Source organism: Centropristis striata, chromosome 16 (assembly GCF_030273125.1).
Source record: "Centropristis striata isolate RG_2023a ecotype Rhode Island chromosome 16, C.striata_1.0, whole genome shotgun sequence".
NCBI lineage: Eukaryota > Metazoa > Chordata > Actinopteri > Perciformes > Serranidae > Centropristis > Centropristis striata.
The window spans coordinates 9880185-9906505 of NC_081532.1; the positions used below are offsets into that span (position 1 = coordinate 9880185).

General features: G+C 39.3%; 3 protein-coding genes across 3 annotated transcripts in view; 1 reads left to right on the forward strand and 2 right to left on the reverse strand.

Annotated features, from left to right (window-relative positions):
* The window catches only part of mideasb (mitotic deacetylase associated SANT domain protein b), a 38377-nt gene extending 37185 nt beyond the window's left edge, over positions 1 to 1192 (reverse strand). The window contains exon 1 of the mRNA XM_059353121.1: positions 731 to 1192. The gene's annotated coding sequence lies outside the window, so the exon portion shown is untranslated. The remainder of the gene's footprint in view (positions 1 to 730) is intronic.
* A 1330-nt stretch (positions 1193 to 2522) lies between these two features.
* Positions 2523 to 5662, forward strand: ptgr2 (prostaglandin reductase 2). The gene is made up of 8 exons (XM_059353487.1): positions 2523 to 2829; positions 2930 to 3048; positions 3699 to 3890; positions 4009 to 4179; positions 4468 to 4677; positions 4860 to 5069; positions 5186 to 5225; positions 5316 to 5662. The coding sequence occupies exons 1-8, from the start codon at positions 2793 to 2795 to the stop codon at positions 5378 to 5380; spliced, it is 1044 nt and encodes a 347-aa protein (XP_059209470.1). The 5' UTR covers positions 2523 to 2792; the 3' UTR covers positions 5381 to 5662.
* Positions 5663 to 11295: 5633 nt separating this feature from the next.
* tmem62 (transmembrane protein 62) lies at positions 11296 to 25538 on the reverse strand. Its single transcript, XM_059353143.1, has 13 exons — positions 24995 to 25538; positions 23262 to 23373; positions 22890 to 23027; positions 22341 to 22386; positions 21731 to 21872; positions 19967 to 20091; positions 19585 to 19707; positions 17634 to 17789; positions 16090 to 16249; positions 15683 to 15881; positions 14819 to 14914; positions 14473 to 14591; positions 11296 to 13757 (listed from the first exon to the last, which is right to left on the reverse strand). Exons 1-13 carry the CDS (start codon positions 25196 to 25198, stop codon positions 13437 to 13439), a joined length of 1941 nt encoding a protein of 646 aa, XP_059209126.1. The 5' UTR covers positions 25199 to 25538; the 3' UTR covers positions 11296 to 13436.
* Between the last annotated feature and the right edge of the window lie 783 nt (positions 25539 to 26321).

Sequence of the window (26321 nt, forward strand, 5' to 3'; positions counted from 1 at the left end):
CTTTATTTTGAAGGTGTCTACATAAGAGTAACATGAGCATGTCATAAACATGACATGGGATGTGTCATGAACATTAATGACACTTTGAAGTAACATTAATGCTCATGATACTTGTCATGTCATGTTTCTGACAGGCTTGTGTGACTCTTATGTAGACACCTTCAAAATAAAGTATAACCAAGTCTTGTATAAGTCACAAAGGCATGTTCAAAAAATTGCCTAAGTCATTTATTTCTCTTAAATTACATAATTTACACACAGTGTTATTACTATGCCAATAGACATCCTTTGTTACATCCCTTTTGAGTGAAATGATCAATAAATGTCATATGTTACACTTTTGGTGAAGTTTTTTGTGCTTCCTGCAAAACTTGAAAGAAAGAGTTAGGCGATTATTTTACCAGGGTGACGATATATATTCCGCTCATCGTGTTTAGGGCACATTTTTTGTAGGAGATTGGGGTTTTTTTTGCACGGCACAGACCAGAGATATATAGTGCCAACTTTAGCTACAGGTGAGGTACTATAAATGCCACGCTGAGTGTTTTCCCTCTGGAACTTTCTAGGATTTTCTGTGTGTGTGTGATGGGAGGATCAGGTCAGGTGTGAAGCTAGCTTCAATCTAGAGGCTAGCTGTCTAAGATCAACACATTAACAACAGTGAACTACACCACCATGAAACAGAACATCTAGCACAGAGTTGGGCATGCATTAGCCTTACAGTACTTACATTAAACTCAGTCCCTCCATGGCACATACGCCTTCATTTCCCTGCTTTGACGGCGCTCTGCTGCAGCTAAAGTTGGCGGTAGGCTAGTGTAACAACAGCGATTTAGTCATCAAGCCCCGTAAACTTTTTATTATTTTTTTCAGATTCCTCCACAAAGCGTCACTTCCCAGTTTGATTCACTTGAAGCTAGCTGTCGATGCTGCAGCCTAGTATCCATAGATACATACTAGTGTCTACGGGACTTAACGCGCTTACACATCTTTGATCAGAAACGGATCGGCTGCATTGGCAACATCGCCGCTAAACGTAGAAATGACACTGCTGAGCACAGTTCAACCGGCTGCACAAGTGTCGCTGAGCTAGATTAATGAAAGACGTTGCTGAGGGCTGGTACCGTTTCTGATTTAGCTGCCTTAACGGCTCAACTGACACCAGCAGCTATGGGCGACAAGATAGTAAACCCCCATTTCACCGGAATCGCACAAACAACTGAAAATTTGTGTTTAGATTCTTAACATAATTGCTGACACATATTAATAATCTAAACGCAAATTATTATTCGCTAATGGTTGATAGAGCCATTTTACATTTAACCCATAAGAACCTTAGTTATCCTTAAAGGAAAATTATGGGGGATATACCACAGAACAAGTTGACCACATAGAACACATTTATGTTTTTTTTGTTTTGTTTTTTTTAAATACTCGCCCTAAATGTCAAATATCTGTAATGTGATATAAACGTTACAATGGCCGTTTATGGTATTTATGTTTAGGATATTTCTTATTTTAAAATAAAAAAATAGAAACCTTTTCTGCTTACAGAAACAGAATTTTGCCTTTTTCTTTGCACAACATTAATCAAAACTGTGACATTAATAGTGCTGTTTAACAAATTATTTTTTCAGATTTGTTTTTAAGTAACAAAACAAAATTATAATACATCAATAATAAATAAAAACAAATAACCATTTGCCTTTTTGTTTGCATCTCCATAACATATATCAAAATTGTGACTTTTAATGTGTTCAGGAAATATGGCCAGAACAAGTTTGTCAAATGTAATACAGGACATTAACGGATTAGAATTGTTAAATGGGTTTAAACTTAGCCTAGTCACAAAAAAATAAGCTTTTTGAAATTAGCTACTTTTTCACATTTCTGTTTCCAGTCACAGCCACATTTTGAAGAAGTCACTTAACCACCACACCAGGGTGTTGAATATACGTCGCTTAGGGATTTAATGAGTTAAGGTGAAGCATAAAGCTGAAGTGTTTGTTACATGGGTGTCACCATGGGTTCTTATGGGTTAAAATGAAATGACTGCCCTCTAAACAAATAAACAAACATATAATGTAAAGATAAATTGACAGTGGGAGGACTTGCTTTAGGCGAAAACGGTCACGTTTACCCCCTGCTAGCCTCCAAACAACAGAATGTTGTAATGTAAATACAGTACAATAGTCATGTTTTATAGTTAGACACTGGTAACAATCAATAACTCTTTATTTTTTCAGGCAAAAATTAAAAAAATATTGGATGTTGGATGGCTAATTCTTCAGAATGTCTTGACAGATGTCATAATACGCATGCGCTGATTGTAACGGCTGCCTCCTAAATATTAAAATAATAATTATTTAAAGTCATATCGACAGTGGATGTCAGTCGGTGCTGTCACCAGCTAACTTATTAATAAAACACGTTTTTAAGATGATACAGAATCAAATATGAGGCGCTGGTTGACTCCTGGCTTAGAAAGATCCAGATCTAACTGTAACGGAATTCAAACAAAGACGGAAGTTGCTTACAGAGAAGCCTCTTGCTTTGGGCTGAAACGGTCTCATGTTTACTGTTAGCCTCCAGATAACAGAAGGGACTTAACGTAAACACAAGACAAGTATTTAAGTCAGGTTCTGGAGTTAGTTAGTCACTTTCTGGTGCAGGAGCAAGCAGCTTTTAACACTGTGACCTTAGCGCACGTAACTAAAAGCCTGACTTTTGTTGCCAGATCTGGGACAGGTACCTCTCGGCGTCGATATCAAGACTAACTTTCCTTTTCGAAGATGCAGGTGAAGAAAATCGTTCTCAACTCAAGACCAGGTAAGGAAACTTTTCACAACCTATTTTCTTGTGTCCTGTGCTACAACACTTCGCCCGTATGGCTAATGTTTCCTTACATGATTCCTCTCCACACATAAAGGTAACGATGGAGAGCCAGTTCCTGAAAATTTCCGACTGGAGGAGACCACTTTGGCAGCTGACCTGAAAGATGGGGAGGTCCTACTTCGGACACTTTGGCTTTCCGTCGACCCTTACATGGTAAGGATAATACATTTTAAGTTATTGTAACTTCTTTTGCATTAATTTTCCACACTTAAACGCTTCAAAGACAGCCAAAAATGTATCATACAGTCAACTATTCCGCCTGTGTCAGAAAGTTTAAGGCAATACTCGTATATAAGTAGAAAAGTAAAGCACACCAAGGGTTGTATTGAAGTGCTGTTCACTGGAAACAGACTTGAAAGTAGGAAAATGTGTTGCACCCTCTGGCTTCATATGTATTTCTCTTTTATTTGGAAGACAGTTTGGCCCTCAGGGAAATAGTCCCTCGGGCTTTATTTAAGATCAACAATGATGTTGATCTTGATGTTGTTCATGTTCATCATCAACAATGATGTTGATCTTGATCTATAATGCAATCCACCTCAAACCAGCCCTCTGGCTTTCTTTAAGATCAGCATTTTTTTTAATGTTTGGACAGGTCGGCTCTCAGGCAAAATCAGGCCAAACTGGACCTCTGGCCTTCTTTATGATCAATATTATTTCAGACCTTAATGAAGGCCTGATGTGTGGAAAGACCAAGCGTCATCTAAATAAAAGATAAATGCACTTAGATCATCTTCCTACTCTACATGCAAATCGTCTTCATCTCCATCACTCCTAATTCTCTTTCTGTTTTTGCCTCTCAGCGATGCAGAATGAATGAAGACACCGGTGCTGAATACCTGACTCCGTGGCAGCTGTCTGAGAGTGCTGAAGGTGGAGGTGTCGGCGTGGTTGAGGCCAGCAGCTGCAGTACTTACAGTGTAGGAGATATTGCTGCTCACTTCAGCTGGCCTTGGCAGACCCACGTTGTTCTGCAAGGAAGTGTCTTAGAGAAGGTGCGGCATATTTCTGAGTGTCAATGCTGTGAATAAAAGTTACCTGCTTATGACAAATAAGCCTGATATAAATATATGACATTAACACCACATGTGATACATATTATGTGCTTTGCAGCTTGATCCAACATTGGTCGATGGGCACCTCTCCTACTATCTGGGTGCATTTGGTATGACAGGCGCCACTGCACTGTTGGGCATGAGGGAGATGGGTAATGTGACCAAAGACGGCAATCAGACCATGGTGGTGAGCGGAGCGGCTGGGGCCTGTGGCTCCATAGCTGGACAGGTAACTACCAAAATTTTCAGATTTGGATCCAACTAGGTTTTGAAATCTGTAGCTATCTGAGATACTGATTAAATGCATTAAAAAAAAGCATTATTAAAATTGTAGTGTAACATGTTTACTCCCTTGTATCCTGAGTTTTTTTGAGAGTGAGATATAATATTAGATTTTATTGAGTTTAAATTAATTAAACTAGCTTTTAATTGATCTCTTCCAACCACAGATGCAAACATGAAAAGAGACAAGATTACAAATAAATTCCTCCATTTGACCCTGTTCTTATTTTTCCAGATTGGCAAGGTGGATGGTTGCGTAAAAGTAGTTGGGATTTGCGGCTCTGATGAGAAGTGCAAAGCTTTAGTGGATGACCTGGGCTTCTCTGCGGCCATCAACTACCGCCAAGAGGACGTCTCTGCAAAGCTCAAGGAGCACTGCCCTAAAGGAATAGATGTTTACTTTGACAACGTGGGCGGTGCCATCAGTGACACTGTAATCCAGCAGGTAATGCTTCATTTTTTTTTTGAGTGTAATGTAATATATGTTGTACTTTCATTTGGCTTGAAATTACATGGATTGTGCAAAATTAGAAGTGTTGACTATGGATTCTAAATGCTTTCTCCTGATTGTCAACAGTGAGTTTTTTTTAAGGCTCATAAATTTTCTCTCGCACTTCCTACCTCCAGATGAACAACGACAGCCATGTGGTCCTGTGTGGGCAGATCTCACAGTACAACAAGGATGTGCCGTATCCTCCACCCCTGAGCGCAGAGACACAGGAAGCCCTGCAAAAGAAGAACATCACCCGGGAGCGGTTTATTGTGCTCGACCACATGAGCAAATTGGAGGCTACCATCACTGAACTCTGCGAGCTAGTTGTATCAGGCCAAGTCAAAGTAAGGAGTGAATGATGATGTCTGTGTGTGTGTGTGTGTGTGTGTGTGTGTGTGTGTGTGCCTCTTCCCTGTCTCTCTTCACGTCATTCATTCATATTTTGGCTTTTTCTCTGCAGGTGCTGGAAACTGTGGCAAATGGCATTGAAAACATGGGAGGTATGTAGAATTTATTCCTTCATGTTTTCTTACTGTGTGACTTTTCTGTTAACTTTGCAGAAATTTAAAAGAAAAATTGTTTTCTTTCAGATGCATTTTGCTCTATGATGAAAGGAGGAAACATTGGCAAGCAAGTTGTAAAGATATCGGAGTGAAGAAAATCACTGTAGCTGCTCTCATCGGACAGACGCCTTGAGAAATCAAACTGCAGTTTGCCTTCCGATCACTGCCATTAACACTAACTCATTAAACTCTAGAAACATAATGCATTCATCAGCTGACGTTAGTTAATTACAATTACAAACCATGACAGAGAAATCACACAATGTTCTTTTAAATTGTGTTTGAGAGAAAGATAAATGAAATGTGAAGTGTAAATGAAGTCTTATTGACTTTTGGAAATAGATGCTGCTGTTTAATAAATGTTGAGTACAAAACTGCAATACTGCCTCATCGTATTTTCTTCTAAATGGCAATAGCCACGGTTTTAAAATCTTTCAGTGTGAAATAAAATCATAATGGCACATCAGCAGACATATGGAGTCCCAAAAACTGACAAAAAACACTAAAGGTTAAAGAAAACTTACTGTTAATATAATTATTTTAACTGAGCTTTAAAAGACATATATAGCTTTTCAGGTATTGCTTTCCATTTTGCCTCCAAAAGAATATCTAATTTGAGGGGAAAAACGATTGGGCAAATGAGAAAAATGTGGCTAGTTACCTTAACTGAAAACACTGCTATCTTAACACACAAATAACCAGCCGTATCAATTTACTAGCGACCTAGCCCAAGCTAACCTTTGGTATTGAAATGTACTTTAGCATCACTGGTTAAAGACTTTAAACAGTAGCAAGAGGCTAGCAAGCTATTGCCAATTATAATAAAATGTTTGTACTTTTACTTCAGTAAGTTGTGAATGCGCAACTTTTACTTGTATTGGGGTAATTTCACAGTGTGGTATTAGTACCACACTGTGGTACTAATACCACATAATTGTAAGTAAGGGATCTGAATACTTTTTCCACCACTGTATATTCGTGATACAATTAAATGTTAGATAGGTGTAAGATAACAAAAGCCAATAAAAAGGTGGACAAATATTATTAGGTTGAAGAATCCAATCCTCATTCTCCAACCCCAAGAAGCTCTACTCCATCTTTACAAACCTCCTGGTCCCTCCAACTCCCCCTCCTACCTCCTCCCTCCTACCAACCCACTTTGTCAACCATTTCCTGAAGAAGATTGAGGACATACGCTCGTCATTTACCCATCCAGTCTCACAACCTGCCTCTCCTCCCTCCCCATCAGTGTCTCCCTCCCTCTCAGCATTCACTCCACTGTCTCCTCCTCAAGTGCTCAGCCTTGTAACCTCTGCCCGTCCTACCACTTGTCAGCTGGATCCTATTCCCTCCCACCTGTTTCAGTCTATTGCTCCTGATCTCCTCCCGTTCCTCTCCCATCTTGTCAACACTTCCTTGACTACTGGCTGCTTTCCTAACTCTCTGAAGGAAGCGAGGGTGAATCCTCTCCTAAAGAGATCCACCCTCGACCCATCCTTAGTGGACAATTACAGACCCGTCTCTCTCCTGCCGTTCCTCTCCAAAACTCTGGAACGGGCTATCTTCAATCAGCTGTCCTCCTATCTGCATGGGAACAACCTCCTTGACCCTCACCAGTCTGGTTTCAAGAAGGGCCACTCAACAGAGACTGCCCTTCTCGCTGTGACTGAACAGCTTCACAAGGCGAAGGCGGCCTCTCTCTCATCTGTTGTGGTTCTACTGGACCTTTCTGCAGCTTTTGACACTGTGGATCACCAGATCCTCATCTCCACCCTTCATCACCTGGGAGTATCTGGCTCCGCCCTCTCTCTGCTCAAATCCTATCTCAAGGACCGCACCTTCCGTGTAACTTGGAGGGGTTCTGTTTCAGAACCCTGTCTACTCACCACCGGGGTCCCTCAAGGCTCGGTCCTTGGTCTGCTCCTCTTCTCGATTTACACCAACTCCCTTGGCTCCCTCATCCACTCGCATGGCTTCTCCTATCATAGCTATGCCGACGACACCCAGCTAATCTTCTCATTTCCCCAGTCTGAAACACGTGCAGCAGCACGTATCTCTGCATGTCTGGCCGACATCTCCCAGTGGATGTCCTCGCACCACCTCAAACTCAACCTGGGAAAGACTGAGCTACTTTACCTCCCAGGGAAAGGCTCTCCCACCACTGACTTCCACATCACTGTCCAGGACACAGTGGTTGCCTCCACAGAAACCGCCAAAAACCTTGGCGTAACTCTTGACAACCAACTGTCCCTCTCAACAAACATCACCGCCACCACCAGATCTTGCAGATTCTTGCTGCATAACATCAGGAGAATCCGCCCGTTTCTCACCCAGAAGGCAGCTCAGGTCCTGGTCCAGGCACTGGTCATCTCACGCCTGGACTACTGCAACTCCCTCATGGCAGGTCTGCCTGCCAAAGCCATCCGACCTCTACAACTCATCCAGAATGCAGCTGCTCGATTGGTCTTCAATCTTCCCAAATTTTCACACACAACACCTCTCCTCCGCTCCCTCCACTGGCTACCAGTGGCTGCGCGGATACGCTTCAAGACTCTAGCTCTGGCGTACTCTGCTGCTAACGGTTCAGGTCCTACTTACATCCAGGACCTTGTCAAACTCTACACCCCTGCCCGTCCTCTCCGCTCTGCATCAGCCAAACAGCTAGCGACTCCCACCTTGCGTGGGTCAACTCGCCTCAAAACCTCTTCCAGACTTTTCTCTGTCTTGGCTCCCAAATGGTGGAACGAGCTCCCCACCGACATCAGGACCTCAGACAGCCTGTACATCTTCCGCCGCAGGCTGAAGACCTATCTCTTCCAACAATACCTCGGTTAAGTCATGGTCACCTAACAGATATATATATATTAAAAAAAAAAAAAAAAAAAAAAAAAAAATTTCTTCTTCTTTTCTCTTCTTTTCTTCTTTAACATATAGCACTCATTAGCAATGACAGTTAGCTCTTAAAGTTATGTACTTACTCGATTCCTATGGTCTATGTCTAGTACCATCAGGTTGAATGCACTTATTGTAAGTCGCTTTGGACAAAAGCGTCTGCTAAATGACATGTAATGTAATGTAATGTAATGTAAAAGAAATCAGAAATAGAAACTGCCATCTTCATACAGGTTAAGATCAGGAAAGAGGTCAACTGAGTTTAACTGGATAATACTTAACTTAAAACGCTGATGCGGGGTGCTACAGCAGTATAAATGATAAATATTACATGTACTAGTTGGTTTTGTTTGGAGGAGCTATAACTGTAAAGGCCGGGGGTCAGTATATTTATTTTCCACCAATGCTAATCTCATTATTATAAGCAGCAGGATTATGCAAAATGTTGGATGTGGATGAATAATTAAATGTGTACAAAGATCAGACAAATAGGGGGTGAAAACTGCAGCTGATTAAGTATAAAGGAGAAATTTAAATATTTTTTACACGCCATTTCAACTATTTAACAAACAATATAATTAAAGTGACATGATCACATTTTTTTATTAAATGATATAGTTTTACAGTCTACATGTTACCATGTTCATTCCAATGTAATAGCATGTGACAATGGAGTGAATACAAACACAGAGTATGATTTACTGTAATGAACATTTTATTCCACAGCACTATAAACCATTAATAAAATAAAATTGTGGTTGGCTCCTATTTCAGTTGTCACAAGAAAAATATGTGGCAGGTGTAAAATCGTCATCTCTTCAGTCATATACTTTCGTGTTTGAACACAGGAGGGGATGCAGAATAAGTCAATATGTGAACACCAGTAACATCACTTAGAGCACATTCCCACTCTGAGATGCAGTGGCGGTGGGGTCGGTGTCTGTTTTTCTTGTTAAAACAGTCAAATCAGTGTACAGTACAGAACATTCACAACCAGATTAACAGCTAAACATAATCAGTGAGCATTATAACCTATCAAAAATGTCTTATAAAGATATGGTTTTGGTGCTTTTTTGCAAATGAAATAAATAAAAAAAACAGTTCCATGCATAATTTCTAGGGTGGATGTAGAATAGAAAACAATAGCGCCTCCTTGTGGACAGATGACAACATAGCTTGTGAGAAGTACTGAACATCATTAGAGAAGAGGTCTCCAATAACAAATCTTCATACATTTTTAATATCTGTCTTTATGCTGGAATTATACACTTGGTAGTGCTCCCGTGCAAAAAGCCGGGAAGGGGGGAAAAAGAAGTTATTAAACCACTACCAGCAAGAGTGCACATAATTTAATTTTCTCAGTGTCTAGCAGCTGTTAATAATACTAAACTGCACATCTTATCACAGCACTGATCAATTATTCTGCACTCATGCTGTTTATGGTTTAAAAAATAAAAACATGGGAGCATTGCTTTTATTAAAAGACTTGATAAATGTGGTCTTCACCCTTTTGTTTTGTATCCAGGCACCTGCTACTACTGACTAGAAAGGATTGAATTAGAATGCAACAGACAGTTTACAGCTCTCACACCTTCACATAAACAAAGAAAAAGAAAATAATATTTGTAAAAATGCAGACAAACATAATTTTCACACAAAAAGCTGTCAAATTAACTTCCAACGCAGGGAATGCCCATTACCAGTGCAGATATTTAACATGAAAAGGAAAAAAAAAAACCACTCAATACAATCAGAAATAATAAATAAAAACAGCATAGTACTGGCTCATTTCATTTCACCACATCTATAACACATTCAGTTTGTTTTTTTGTTTTCGCCACCACACATCGATTGTTTAACATGGTTTGTTGAAGTTCACTGAGCTACTATGGAGTATAAAAACATTGTCCTGAAATACTAAGTGGGACCAGCCTATTGTTCAAGTGCTCACATTCCTGAGAAACAAACAGCTGCTTTCTGTAGTCACGTTTTGAAGGAGCATGAAGAGTCAGGCCGGCTCGTTGTCGTGTTTTAGTGGGGGGAAAAAACGGCACTAAAGTTTTTGATATGACTATTCAGTGCGAATATTGAGACGTTTTTTTAAGTGGCAGTTGTGTGCAATGGAACTCATTAAAACACTTTCAATGATTAACTACTTGTAAATAGAACAACTACAGTATTTGATTGATTTCCTTCCTTTTGATTTCCTGTTAACATGAGTAGAATAAACAATGAATATTAGGGCTGACCCCTCTAAGCCACTTAGGTGACTAATCAGTGGTTTTGGTCTGAGGCGACTAAGATTTCTTTAGTCAATTTTTATGTTTTTTTCCATGCTAAATGATGTGTTTCCCACAAACCTACAGTCATGGAAAACAAAAGACCATTGTTTTCTTCAATTTCTTGTTCATTTAATGCCTTGTACAACTAAAGCTGCATTTCTTTGGACAGATATAATGGTAACAACAAAAATAGCTCATAAGAGTTTAATTTAAGAGTTGATATCTAGCCATTTTCCATGGTTTTCTTGATAATGATTTTGGCTATTATCAAAAACATGGCTAAACAAATGTACCTTTAGTTGTACCAGGCATTAAATGAACAAGAAATTGAAGAAAATAAGGGTGGTCTAATATTTTTTTTCCATAACGGTATGTGCACATTTCTGGTAAACAGAAGAATTAAAGTGGTGCTATTGCATGATTCTTTGTGGAGGAACTCGGTTTTACAGATCTGTCGATAAAATCAACTAATCAATTAGTCAACTAAGATTTTCTTTAGTCGAGGACAGCCCTAGAATATATGATCGTCTAGGTTGCATTACCTGTGTCATCTTCAGCAGAGTTACTGTAACCAACACGCTCTGTCAGCCACGGGGAGTCAGGAAAGTTTACAGCATACAATATGAAGCTTTCTGTATAAAGAATGGATGACATGTCTCCACTTCCTCCTGCTCTACTTAAGTGAAGCCAAAATATCCCAGATAAAGCGGCTGTCATCTCGCCCTGGTGACATAATTTGGAGCCAGAGTTTGAGCAGTAGTGAGCCTTGGTATCAAGTTCCCGCCCAAAACACCAGCTGACCAAATCAGAGCACAATGCGAGCTGCCAATCGTGACACATTATTGTGATAAGAATTACCTTAAATGACAGAAACTATTAATTTGATGTGTTTTTAGCTTGGCTCATGTCCCATCCACCAACATGGAGGGGGCGGGGTTTATGGCCTATACTGCAGCCCGCCACCTGGGGGCGATCAAGATGTTTTGGCTTCACTTTTGGTGGAGAACTGTCAGGCCATCCAACTTTACATACAGTCTATGGTCTGAAAGTAAAAACAAGGATCGGTTTGGCACGTCCAGCCTTCGTTAGTGAACGAAAAATTATTTTCAGAGAGAAGAATAAAAGGTGAACTCTTTCTTATTCATCCTCTGGCAGTGGTGAAGTGGCTTTTGGGGCCAAGGCAACACTTCCAAAAAAGTGCTAAAGCTCAAGTAAATGAGTCAGCTTAAACCACAGCAGAATATACTGTCAACTGCGGCACCAGCCTGGCATCACCAAAATGGCGTATGAATAACACGCCAATTCTTTAGGTCATTTCTTGTGTTATCACTATGCATTTTTTGCTTTTTGCATGTCATTTCACACCACGGCAGTATTAGACACTGACTCAGCAAGTGCTCCAGAAGTCAGGTGATGTAATATAAAGAGTGAGAAAGTCCGCGGAGGAAGGAGGACAGGGTGGATGGATAAACCAGACTCTTCATGTCCGACGTAAAACCAAACGGCAGAACGTTGAGTTACTGACATTCACTACTTAACTCACGTATGTAACTTGAATATTTCACCCCTAAAATGTCAATTTCTTCAACAATTACTCACCTCATGTTAGCCTGAATTTAGGTTGATTAGGTTTTTCCTAGCATGCCTTCACAATGAACAGAGAATCTGGTGAAACAGCCAAGAATCTAGTAAATGAATAATGAATTGAAGTTAATAGAAACCAGCTTTAACAAGAGCATCCACTTACAAACTCTCACACAACTCGTGCAGTCTAGTCAAAGTCTCATTTATCCAGTCATATGCTCATTACTTCCTAAACGCATCCATTTATGCTAAAATCTGACCATTAAGTGACCGAATCCGCAAGTCCGTCCCAGTCTGGACGAGTAGTGGGCCAGCGCAAGAATGAGACGTGGCGGGGATGTTATAAATATTAAGATTTTAGCACATGACTGGATAAATGAGACTTGGACTATACAGGTGCATCTCAATAAATTAGAATATGATGGAAAAGTCCATTTCCAGTAGTTCAAGTAAAATAGCCCCAACCAAGTATTGAGTACATATAGATGGACATACTTTTCAGAAGACAACATTTCCATATTAAACATACTTTTTAAAATTGGTCTTTTGTAATATTAAATTTTTTTGAGACACTGAATTTAAGGTCTTCATTAAATGTAAGCCATAATCATTATAATTAGAAGAAATTAAATTAAGACATGAAATGTTTCATTCTGTGTGTAACGATCTATATAATGTGTTATTTCCACTTTTTGAGTTGAATGACTGACTTTCTATGATATTCTAATTTATTGAGATACACCTGTACTGTACGAGTTGTGTGAGAGTTTGCTTTGCTGTTGTAAACCTGTCCTTCCATTTACAATGAAGGCATGCAAGGAAAAAAGTTTCTTCATGAATTTAAAGTAACACATGGTGAACAATTCATATAAAAATGGTCATTTTAAGGGAGAGGCATTCCTTTAATTTATATAACAAACTTACGTTAACCCAACAGGGCATTAAATGACACGCATAAAGCTGAAAATATGTAGACGTGACACATGAAAAGTCCTTAAAAGTGGAGTGTTATTGATGCACCTTCCCAGGAGATCACGTTGGTGGTATACATTGGACTAGTCCTCACATAGCTCAAGTTGGCTATTTCCCAATGTATCCACTGTGTTTTTTTGTTTTTTTTACACTGTACACATTGCTATGAATATGGCCAGAAATGTGCTCACCGGTGCTTTACAACAACATGCATATTAAGTAAACAATACTATCTATAAACAGGATAGTGAATGATGTTCTGTGAAGTGGCTTCTGGAAGGAGGAGAGAGAGAAAGAAAGGAAAGGAGGGGTGGGGGCTGCTGTGGGGGAAATTGAGGCTTTCAGGGTGGAAAGTGACAGCAAAATATATCTGTGAGTCAGGCTCGAGGGTAATGGTGGTGGCACAGTGCAATTACTGTCAAGAGGGAGAGACGCTCTTGCTGTGGTCGCGAAGGAGAGGGGCGGGGCCTGTCCAGGCGCGGTAGACCAATAGCAGACTGAGCATTAGTGCCCACGTGCGGACCGGAGACAGGAAAAAGGCCATGGGGCCGTAGGTCTCCAGCAGGAAGTAGCAGGAGTGGGCCTGCCAGGTGAGCAGCAGCAGCATGAAGAGGTGAACGGCCAGAGTCCGCCAGCGGCAACCCGGCCGCAGGAAGTGGGATCGGAAGGTGTTGCCGCGGCAACGGTGGTGGAGGCTCCAGCAGAGATAACAGGTGAGGGGCATGTTGAAGAACAGCAGCTGGCAGAGAGGAAATAACCCCGGTTAGATGTGATTAGTCCTTGATTATCACTATCAGGACAAGAATAATGGATAATCTGTTAAATACAGATTTATGAATGGAAGTGTGTGAATGTTTACCGGTGACATCTCATTACCGGTTACAGCGAATAAGACTCAACAAACTGTGTTTTTTTCCTGTCAGATAGTTTCATTGGAAGGATTTTTATAGGCTGAAGAGTTTAAACTATTCAGAAATATAGAGATTGTTTTACAACAAATGTTTCCTTTCCTTCTCCAATTTATCTTCTGACCCATTTATTTCTTTTTGCGGCCTTGCTGAGATGTACAGGTGCATCTCAATAAATTAGAATATCATTGAAAAGTCAATTTCCAGTAGTTCAAGTCATATAGCCCCAACCAAGTATAAAGTGCATATAGATAGACATACTATTCATACTATTAAACATACTTTTTAAAATTGGTCTTTTGTAATATTCAAATATTTTGAGACATTGAATTTCAGGGTCTTCATTAAATGTAAGCCATAATCATTATAATTAGAAGAAACTAAATAAATCAAGACATGACATGTTTCATTAAGTGTGTAATGGATCTATATAATGTGTTATTTCCACTTTTTGAATTTAATTACTGACATAAATAAACTTTTCTATGATATTCTAATTCATTGGGATGCATCTGTAGATGTGCTCGGTATCATTTATTGTCTTACTTGAACGACTCCGACAACATAAGTGAGACTGCCTTCCAGGAAGTGCCCGTCGATGAACACCCCAAAGGCGAAGCACGCTCCACTATGACCATCTATCAGCTCTCCTATGAACCACGGACCTGAAGGAAGAGAGCCGGAAACAGCATAGGAGCTATTCATAATCCAACAGATGCAAGATTACAAGGAAATATTGTAAAACGAAGCTATGAAGCTACAGAACTATGTCACATAAAAGATTTTTTATTTTCTTTGATATTATGCAGATTTGTGACAACAAAAAAATGTAAAAAGCCAGAAGCACTGAAGCACCAAACAAAGAGGGAAACAGAGTTGTCAGTTGACACACCTAACGCTGTACACAGGTTGAACAGCAGCAGAGAGTAGTAGAAGGTGTCCGTAGTGCTGACCAGCTGCAGCGACATACATGCTTGAGAGGTCAAACCTGCAGATGATAAACAAAAGGATTGGGTAAATATTAAAAAACAGAAACATATTATTTGAATAATGAATTAAGCCTATATGTATTAACATGATAAAATGTGTTAACATTAGAGTCTGATTGTGGACATCAGTTAACCCTCTGAACCCGAGTTTTTTTTTGTGCTACTGTGGCATTTTACTCACTGTGATCTCTTTTTTCACTGTAATATACAAAGTTAGTCCTGCATCTCTATGGAAACAGTACAATCATGGACAGAAGTGGGGAGTTAAATGCCATAAATCAAGAGAAGAAGATTGAATTAGTCTAATTCTTTGATCATTTCTTTTACAAGAAATTTGAAAAAAAAGGGATCTGTGTATGTTGGTTTCTGCCGAGTCATTCATGGCTGATGGTTGATGTGAGGAGTGCAGAATTTCATGTTTTTTACAGGATCTGCTGAGTGCAAAGGGCAGATTTTAAGCAAACATTTAAATGAGATACGTAGAATAAAGATTTTGATTAAATATATATTCTAAGCTTAGATTTGGTTCTTTCTCCTCATGAAAATATTTCTCTCACTTAATTTGTTCAAGGACTTAAAAAATCCAATCATCATTTCTGTCTTTAGAGTTCCTGTCCATGATTAAAAGGTGTAATTTGGGTGATTTTTTTCCAAAAGAAAACATGCTTTTTCAACCCCCTCATGGGGTTAATTGCACTTCAGTTGCCTGTAATCAAAACAAAGTTATTATGATGTGTTTATTTGAATGGTTTTCAGAGACAGCTCACCTCTCCCAGAGGGAACACGCAGGAACCTGAAGGCCAGCAGCACCCCGACATTCAGCAGCATCATGAAGATGAAGGCCACTCGGCCCAGGATGTAGTGGTCCGTGAGGAGGATGAAGGACTGCACGAAACCAAAGCTGGGAGTCAAGTCGTCCTCCAGAGTAAAGTGCTGCTCCCGCACTGACGACCGGCCCGCCGAGTCCTGAGCCACACAGAAAGATGAGAAAGAACTACACTGTTAATTCTGTAGAGAAAGCACATTAAAGGCTGCCGTCCCCAGACAGCAGATCTACATCAACTGAATCATAACTGAACTCAAGGAAACAGATCCAGCAAATGTAATAAAGATTATAAAACATTTAATAGTGCACGAACACTTGGAGTGGAGAACAAATAAATGATGTAGTGACCTCCACTTTAACTCTGATGGTGTGCAGTCCAGTGAGGTAGAGAGACGGATCCCACAGCAGAACGTAGAGAGGACCTCCAGCAGCGTGGCAGTCCCCCAGGGGTTCCCCGTCTACGCTCACATGCACCGAAGTGATTTGGGCCTCTGAGAAGGCCAAGATCCTATTGAGAAAATGAACGATTTATTATTTATTTTTTTAATTCGGTAAAAGGCTATTGTGCCCAGTGGAAAAATCACTTAATGATGAACCTTTGCCATTGTGGCAAACATTTGTTTCTTAAAATCTACATCCAGATTTTCACTGTGATACAGAAAATGACTGACTGACTGATTTATAAGGCATACAGTCATGGAATAAATTATTAGACCATTGATTTCTTCAATTTCTTGTTCACTTTAATGCCTGGTACAGCTAAAGGGGCATTTTTTTGGACAAATATTATGATAACAACAAAAATAGCTCAGAAGAGTTTAATTTTAGAGCTGATATCTAGCCATTTTCCAAGGTTTTCTTGATAATAACCAAAATCGTTATCAAGAAAACCATGGAAAATGGCTAGATATCAGCTCTAAAATTAAACTCTTATGAGCTATTTTTGTTGTTATCATAGTATTTGTCCGAACAAATGTACCTTTAGTTGTACCAGGCATTGAAATGAACAAAAACCTGAAGGAAAAAAAAAGGGTGGTCTAATATTTTTTTTCATTACTGTATATGCTTGTAAAATTTCATATAAATAAGTGCACTAGTTCATGAGAAACAGCCAAAATGTTGAGTGCCTTGTCAGCAAATGTGACCTCTTCCAATATGTAGAACTATTCTGCTGTGATTAATATTTTGTTTAACATAGTTTTCCCACAAAAGTGAGCTCCGTGCATGTCTCGCAATCTGTGAGGTATTTTTGGCATCTGGTCTACAACCTGATTCCAAAAATGTTGGCACATTCTGAAAAAACGTGATAAAACAGGATGAAATGGTTTGCAAATCCTTTTACGACCTACATTCAAATTAATTAGGTACAAAGACAAGATATCTAACACTATTTGTTTTTTATAATTATATATATACACTTGAATATAAAATAAATATATATACTCAATTCTGAATTTGATGATTTGAAAATACTGATACAAAGCCACCCCTGGCTTCTTCGGCCCCATGCCTTAAACTGACGGGATTGTTTTCTTAGGAATGAAACCCTGGCTGTCTGAAACCGGAATTTTGAGTCTGTCATTAGTACGCTGCAGCTCCAAGGTGGAAATGCTCAGCCACGGCCCTGACTGCTTATTTTTTTTTAAATGGACATGTTAACAAGGTTAAAAATGTTATTATCAGTGCACAGTGTACACTTCACTGCTAGAAGCAATTAGACCCAAATAAAACCAAAAACATGACCTCCCAGGCAGAAGTGACTGCAGCTTATTTGACGGTGATGTAATAACCCACATTGTGAGCTGGGAATAGTACGCGACCGGAGCAGGTGCTCTGCAAAAATGTGTGTTGTGAAGCCAGTGAGGCGTTTTTGGTTCAACAAGAACAGACACCTGATGTGCGTTGATCTCCGTATCCGACCCAGCGGCTCCACTCCGGGGTGCAGGTACTGTGCGTCCTTGGGGTTTGTGATGAGCACTGCAGGCCACTGCTCGAACCTCAGGTCAGAGAAGCTCAGCAGGTCGTGGTCGAAGGCCAGAACTCTGTATCTGGAGACAGATGAAAGACTAGGTTTCTACGGGCTTCAACAAGTTAAACTTAAGATATCTGAAGACAGGGCCTTCTCAGTAGCAGCCCCCAGACTCTGGAACTGCCTCCCCCTCCACATCTGTGCAGCGCAGTCCCTAAATGTTTTTAAATCCCACTTAAAAACCCACCTCTTTTCTCTTGCCTTCTATTAAGGTTTTTTTTTTCCGGCAAGTGCTAGGGAATAGTGTCCCCTAGTAATCCCACAGTGCTTTTAAAAATATCCCATCTTCTTTTAATTTATTTTAAATTTAATTTTGTTTTGTTTTTGTTTTTTTGTTACCTTTGTCAATTCTGTATTTTATTGCACTTTTTGCACTTTTATGTGAAGCACTTTGGTGCGGCTCAGCCGTCTGTAAATGCGCTATAGAAATAAATTTCACTTTGACTTTGACATTTTTATCCCACATAGAGTATAATTAAATACCTGTTCCACAGTATGATAATACAAAGGAAAACCAGGGTCAATATGGCCTATAAATAATTATTATCATGACACATTTTACAGAATTTTCCAAAAGGATATAACAATAATTCTTACTGATATGATAATTAAATTATGCAACCTGGACCCAGACAGACAACGTAATTAAAAATGATTAATTCATTTAGAGCTGCAAAGATTAGATGACTAATCAGTTAGTTGATTTTCAATTACCGGTAATCATTTAAACTGAAGTTCATGCAAATACAGATATTTTCTGTATTTCTCTATTTTATATCACATCAAACTGAATATATTTGTGCTCATACTGTCAAAACAAGACATTTAAAGGCATCACCTTGGAGTTTGAGAAAGCTGGATGGACATTTTTCTGACATTTCACAGAAATTTCAAAGAAATGTCAGAAACGATTCATCGATTAAGCACGAAAATAATCAGGACATTCAGTGATGATGAATATTTTCATAAGTTGCATTTAAATTGTTGCTAAAACTGACACTTGCCCATTATGAGTCGATGAGCTGTATAGCTACTGAATAGAATAGAATATCTTTATTTGTCATTATGCAATGCATAACAAAAATTAAGTGCAATACTTCAGTGTAGGAGTACTGCAAATATGTACTATGTAAAAACACATAGTATAAAACATAAATAAACCAGATAAAAGGGATAAAAAACATGGAGAATTAAAAACAACAACAACAAAAAATATCGCATACATCCACGTCCATATACATACACCATTTCATGAGTTATTTCATGTGATCATTTAACCCATTTAGGTCTAAAACGGCTGGAAAAAAATGCCTGTAAAACCTCTGGGCGATTTTAAAATAACCCCCTAAAACCTGAAGTTTTTTTGAAAATTCAAGTGTCAACGCCTACTTAATAATTGATTTTTCAGCCTCTGTAGCAGATAGAAATGAAATTCAAATATCAAAAGTATTTGAGAGCTTATACCGGTTATATCTGAGCTCCCTCTGCTATAGTCGTTTTCCGCCATGATTTCAGGAGTTCTGGAAAAGTCCCATGTTGCATTGCGACACTCCCACATGTATTCTGATGCATTTCATTGGCCAAGAGACCGAAAATAGGTGGAAAAAACTACAAATAGTACAAAACGATGTATCCGCTTTCCCGGTTTTAATGGTAGAAATGCGGTAATGCTTTCCCTGGTTAAATGGGTTAATGCTGTGATGGCCTTTGTATAAAAGCTGTTCTCTAGTCTGGTGGCGTACTGTAGCAAGTACTAGTGTGTGTTTACAACAGCTCTGATGGTTTTGAAACTAGCCCATTTTGATGAAGTGTACCTGCGGTTGTCCATCCAGTCGCCCAGCTCCAGCTCCAGGGTGCCTTGGGGATGTCGGCTGTGGAGGACGGGCATCAGGCCGCCCAGTGTGTGCAGGTGGCCACAAAGATATGCAACTGCAGATCTAAACACAAGAAGTCCAAATGTAAGAACTGGAATGACCTTGTCAGAGTGTGCCAACAACAACTGCTTGAAAAATATTTTGAACATTCCTGAAAATGCATTTTGATGGCCTCATCATTCTGAGGTTGTTTGATAAAAGTCTTGTAAGGCAAAAGAGCAGGCTGGTGAATGTTTGCAAACAATGGGACAATATGTACTTCCACACTTTGTTTAAAAAATAACTGGTTTATCTACTACACACAGCCTTTCAGCGGCCCTACCTCATCATGTCCCGAACTCCTGGAGACGGGGAGACGACAGTGGAGGTGGTGTAGTGGCCAAACCAGATCGACTGGTTGCTTTTCAGACTCTCAGCTCTGAACGTGTCCAGCAAGTCCATTTGAGTCTGTCATATACAGAGAAAAAAACATTTTAATATAACTATATCTTCCGTTACATTTTTCATCTACAATGTATAAGTGTTTTATTTATTTATTTATTTATTTGAAAACAGATTCTCCCTGCTTATAATAAGACCGTAATACTGTGTGTTCTGTGATGTTAAATGTGTAAAAACAACCTTTTTAATTGCTTATTTCTTAGATAAACATTTTTTTACCTTCTGTTTACTATTTATTGGCCAGCTTATCGAGGCATACGACCTTAAATGAATAGTTCAAATTTCTTTTAGATGGGGGTTGTATGAGGTATTCATTCACAGCATGCAGGAGTACAGGTAAAGAATCTAAACAATGAACTGCTGTTTATTGGGCCAGCAGCAAAATGTATTTAGACACCAAACAATCAATATCAGTTTAAGTCTAACTTATATTTAGAACACCCTTCTTTTTAAATCTGTTGGGAAGCCTTGTTTTAGTTTACTGAGAACCGAAACCATTATCTCTGCTCTCTTCAAAACCACCGGACTGCATTGTCAAAAGACAGAATAGAGGAGTTGCTGGTCTACCGCTGCCTTGATGAGTTATTTAGTTTGTGTTATTGTGTTACTTCTGTGTTTTAAAGGGTTGGTTTGGATTCAGCAAAGTCACACAACAACACAATTAAACTAACTGAGCGAGGCAGTGCTAGACAGACAATTCCAGTGTTTATACAAGGTAAAATTACTGTTTTTTTCAAAAAGATTCTTTGAAGATAGCACAGATAACAGCTTTGTTGACCCCTGGAGTGTTACAGGAATGAGTCCTAAAACAAGGAAATTGATTAGCATTTTAGCACTTTCAGTTCCTGAGTCTGTGTCAGCGGGTTCTTAGAATTGGTTTTGGTTAGATTCCTATAACCTTTTATGAGTTTATTTTCTGCAAAAACACAAAACTGCAATTTAAAAAATCCCATTGGCTTGCTTTCCATGGAACCAGGGTGATGTTAACTTCCTGTTTGGCCTACAAAAATACATCATTCCTGCAACACTGGTTAAAATACCCCAACCACAGCAGTACATTGGTTAGCTTCCATGACAGTGCAGTACTCTGCCTGCTGCTGCAAACTGGAGGTGTGCCCACTGCCATCTACTGCAAGTAATACAGGTGCATCTCTATGAATAAGAATATCATAGAAAAGTCAGTAATTTGATTCAAAAAGTTGAAATAACACATTATATAGATCCATTACACACAGACTGAAACATTTCATGTCTTAATTTATTTAATTTCTTCTAATTATAATGATTCTGGCTTACATTTAATGAAGACCTTAAATTCAGTTCCTGCTAATATTACAAGACCAATTTTAAAAAGTATGTTTAATATGGAAATGTTGGCCTCTGAAAAGTATGTTCATCTATATGCACTCTATACTTGATTGGGGCTATTTGACTTGAACTACTGGAAATTGACATGTCCATGATATTCTAATGTATGTAGATGCACCTGTACACTGATCATCAGTAAGTATGTCATAAAATCCCAACTATCCCTTTAAATAATTTAGTCTCCTCTGATTTCAAACTGTAATAACTGAACGAGTGTTTGCAGAATTCAAATTTCCCCTCACACATTCAGTTAAGAGAAGGAGTCAGACAGCTGTACCTGGTTGAGAATACCAAAGAAATTGTACGGCCTTTTGGGTCCTGGAGTCAGAGTGGCATCTGCACAGACGAAGGAGTAGTTGCCAAAGGGAGTTTTGTGAACATAGTGAAAAGAGCCCACTTTCTGATTAGCCGAGTATTTCCTAGAGAAAGTTGAAAAAAAAAATCAGCAAAGTGAGTAACAAGATACTGTGGACTGGGCTGGAGCCAGCAGCTGCAGCAGAGTGTCCTGAGATAATTTGATGCATTTTAAATAAATATAAATTAGGCGTGCAGAGGAGACAGTCTTTGTCTGGCAGAGAATGACCACAGCATTAAGAATATTAAGGAGATAAAAGATCAATCAGCATTAACAGAAAGCAGCAATGCCACATAAAACATAATTTGTGTCAGAAGAGAAGCGAGTCGGTTTCTGTTCGTGCAGATTCAGCTTCTATTTTAGTCCTCAGGAAGCTCAGACAGCTTGGATTATTGTCAATAAATAGGTCTGCGACTACTCATGTTTCATTGAAGTTACTATGCGCTCTGATCGACTCATACTCAGCTGCTGTAAGACAAGCAGGAGAACACTGAGACTGGGTGTAAACCAGTGTGAAGCATTTTATACTGACCGGTAATAATTGTTGGCGCTGTCCAGTGACATAATATTGAAGGCATCTGTCAGAAGAAATGAAATAATGGTGAGATTTATCAGAATATAAACTATAAAAAAGGATATGACAACAGCAAAGGACCAAAATGTCTAATGGAGAGATTCCCAATGGGACAAAACACATTTAATGCCGGAGTCAGATTTCCACATGTTACAGGAAGATATTGAACAAAATCTGTTGTTACCATAGAACCCACTAACAGATAAACTGCCAGGACACACATCAAAAAACTGCAATCAATAAGAGCAGAATGGCTGTCAGAGAAACTCCAGATGCAATAACTAGCTTTCTTTCTTTTGACAGTTAAGATATCTTCTTTCACATCTAATAGCTCCCAATCCAATAACAGAAGGGAGAGTGGCATTGAAGAGGAGGAGGTCGGACAAGCACCACAGTTAATGGCTTCTTCAAAAAAAAAAAAAAATCTTAATTGTTCTCTGGGATGTTTCCATTGAAGCAGCGAGTCTGGAGAGAACATTACGATAACAGAGTGCTGCGGTTGGTTACCATGATTTCCACGGATGTCTATCCACCTCGTGCGCTCCATCACACGTGACCTCTTCAGGATGTTGTGGTAGGCCTGCCACTCCACCTCGTGCTGCAGGGAACCAACTTTACTCTCCGTTTTAGCATCCGTCAGATCCCCTGTGGAGGGACGGACAGAATGCATGTGAGAAACAAACACTGCCACACCCAGTCAGCCTCATTACAAGACTTCCCAGGTAACTTAAAGATAAGATAGACTATATTGTCCTGAAGGAAATCTGTCTGGGTTACGTACAGTATCTGCTTGTGCTGTCTAGAAAATACAAGATAACATAGTGCATACATAAACACTGTCATGACTCAACAAACTGCACATTGGTGGGATTACTGTACCTGTTGCAAGCACCAGAGCAGGCTTGATCACTTCAATTGTGTCAGTGCAGAATTTTTCAAAATCTGGAATGCGTCTTGGGTCGTGAAATCGGCTTATGTGTATGTCGGACACCTTGAATCGGACATAGAAAACCAGAAACAGGGATAAAAAAATGAAAGATTAAAAAGGGTATTTAATCTGGCTTTTGTCTAAACTGGTTCAAGCTAGTCTAAAATAGTTCATAGTTCAAATAAGGACTACAATATAACACACAATATAAATTAGATAATAATAAGAAAATTCTCCTCTTCTTGGACTTTGAGAAACTGTGACGGACATTTTTCACTATTTTCTGACATTTTGAAGACCCAAACAATTAGTCAATGAATCAAGAAAATCTAAATAATTGTACAAAATAATAATAATTTAAAAAATCAGCTGGTGCGGCCCTAAAAGGAATGCAGCAAATGTATATGCATAATGATGTAAAAAAAAAAAACAGAGATGCTAACAAGAATCTCGTGCATGTAGCCTACTACACATATGTATATAATTATTATTATTTTTATGTTGAGGTGTCAACAGTTGTAAAGTAAATTGCCAATAAAATCACTTAATATCAACTGCAAGGCTCTCCTTGGCTAAAGATATTCCTCGCTAACTAACACAACACATATGATTATATAGATTAATCCTTTAGTTGAGTTAATTAAGAAGTTTCTACATAAAGAATCATGCAAGAACACCCCTTAAATCCCACTTTATGTCATAGCATGAAAAAAAGCATAAAAGAATTACATGATGAAATGATGAAAGAAATCTTCGCCTACTAAGACTAAAAGGACAGTCGACTAATCGACTAAGAGGGGGCAGTGTGGGTCAGGTGAGAGTTCAGCACATATTTACACATCAGCACAGTTTCTTTTTTTAACATATTAGGGTCAGAGTTGTAAAACACAAAAGGTACAAAGTCCGACTAAAACTTACTGTGTTGCTGAACCATCTCTTTACCTGACAATGACACACTTCTGTGGCCAATGACCTCTTTCTGTCAATCATTTCAGAGAGAGTTCAGTGGTGAACCACCACAGCTGCCTTCCTGTGATAAAACTGCAAAGCCTCATGTTATAAATCATCACACTGTTAAAATAATCGCCTAAGTCATTTTTTTCTTTTCAGATAAGAACCCAGCAAAGAAGAGCTAGAGGGAGATTGTTTAGTTATCAGTTTAGTTTATCAGTGTTTTATTGTTGACACTAATATTGGTAACAAAAGTGTTACCATATCTTGCTAAAGTCACAAAGGCATGCTCAAAAAATGCCTAGGTCATTTATTTCAAGTTACATAATTTACACACAGTGTTATTACTATGCCAATAGCCATCCTTTGTTACATCCTTTTTGAGTGAAATGATCAATAAATGTCATATGTTACACTTTTGGTGAGTTTTTTTGTGTTTCCTGCAAAACTTGAAAAAATGAGTTAGGCGATTATTCTAACAGGGTGATGACTTACTGTGTTGCTGAACCATCTCTTTACCTGACAATGACACACTTCTGTGGTCAGTGACCTCTTTCTGTCAGTCATTTCAGAGAGAGTTCAGTGGGTGAACCACCACAGCTGCCTTCCTTTGATAACACTGCAAAGCCTCATGTTATAAATGTAAATTATGAAAAATGGAGGTAATGATTGACAGCATTATTTCTGGTAATACACCGAACAAAGCTAGCTAGCAGGACAGAATAAATCCCACCTGTATAAACCAGAATATATTGCTCAACTCGCCGCCGGGAAATGGTGGAGAGCTCCCCGGTTTGGATTCATCTCCATCCCCGGCAGCCTGGTGCTGGACGCTCCGTTTCGGGTGCCAAGCCGTGTCATAGCTGTCCAGCACCCAGGAGGTGATGCACGCCAGGGCCAGCCCGAGGACAACCAGCGCTCCGAACAGCCTCAGCATCCTCCTGTAGTGGCGAGAGAGGGGGCTAGCTGCCGCCGTCTGTCCCGGACAGAAAAACAGCTAGCTACTGGTGGAAATAGGCTAGCTAAGGGCACGAATCACACTAACATTAAACTACAGATATTGTCAAGCATTTAGCTACATCGCTAAAATCTCACGCTCAGACCGTTTCTGTCGCTGCCATCGCGGCCACGGGAGATGCATTGAGACGCGGGGTTCATTCACGGCTCCGCTCAGCTGGCTTCAGAGGCGGAGGAGGAGGAGGTAGCTCGGCAGGTTAGCTCGCAGCTAGCTGCCTACCAGCTATCAACACAGCACAGTGCTGACCGGTTGGATGTGTAGACGTCACCGGGACAGTGTGTAGCGGAAGAGCGCTCACTCTGACACAGTTTTCCGGGTACATTACCGCAAGACGACTGCACCTGTCATCGCGAGAAGTTTCGGGAATAACCACCGGTGGAAAAAGTAGGCTACTAAGTACTGTACTTAAAAAAATATTCATCCACCAAGAATAGAGTTATGAAATCATCCCCAAATGTATTGTCTTCATGGATGAATTCAAATTATACTTAAAATCTCTAAAAGAAATTCTAACAATAAGAAAGGCACAAAAATTATATGATATCTTTAATTTTTTTCCCCACTGCAATGAACAGTTAAAACTAATTCGAAAACCCCTTATTGAAAACTACATTTAGACTGTTTTATATGTATTTTATTTTTGTCTATTTATTTTTCTATTTATTTTTATTTTATTTCAACTGCTCTAATATTGATGTTATTATAAGTTTTACTGTTGATTGATGTTCACCTAGCATTCTTTCTACACTTATGCAAGGTATGTAGTGTGAAAAACGTGCCAGAAATGTTTATTTTTATAATTTTCAATAAAGCATTGAAAAAAAAAAGTACTGATGGGCAACTGGAGGCCCAGGGGCCGAATACGGCCCGCACCCTCACTTGAAGTGGCCCTCAGTACCACTACATGCATTTGAGCATGAAATCTTAAAAGCGCTGTGTAAAAATGCACAAAATTACTTCTTGCAATTAATGTTGGTCTGCTGTTCTTGCACTGAAAAAAAAAAGAAATCACAGTGAGTTATTTTTTATTTGCTTCAAACCT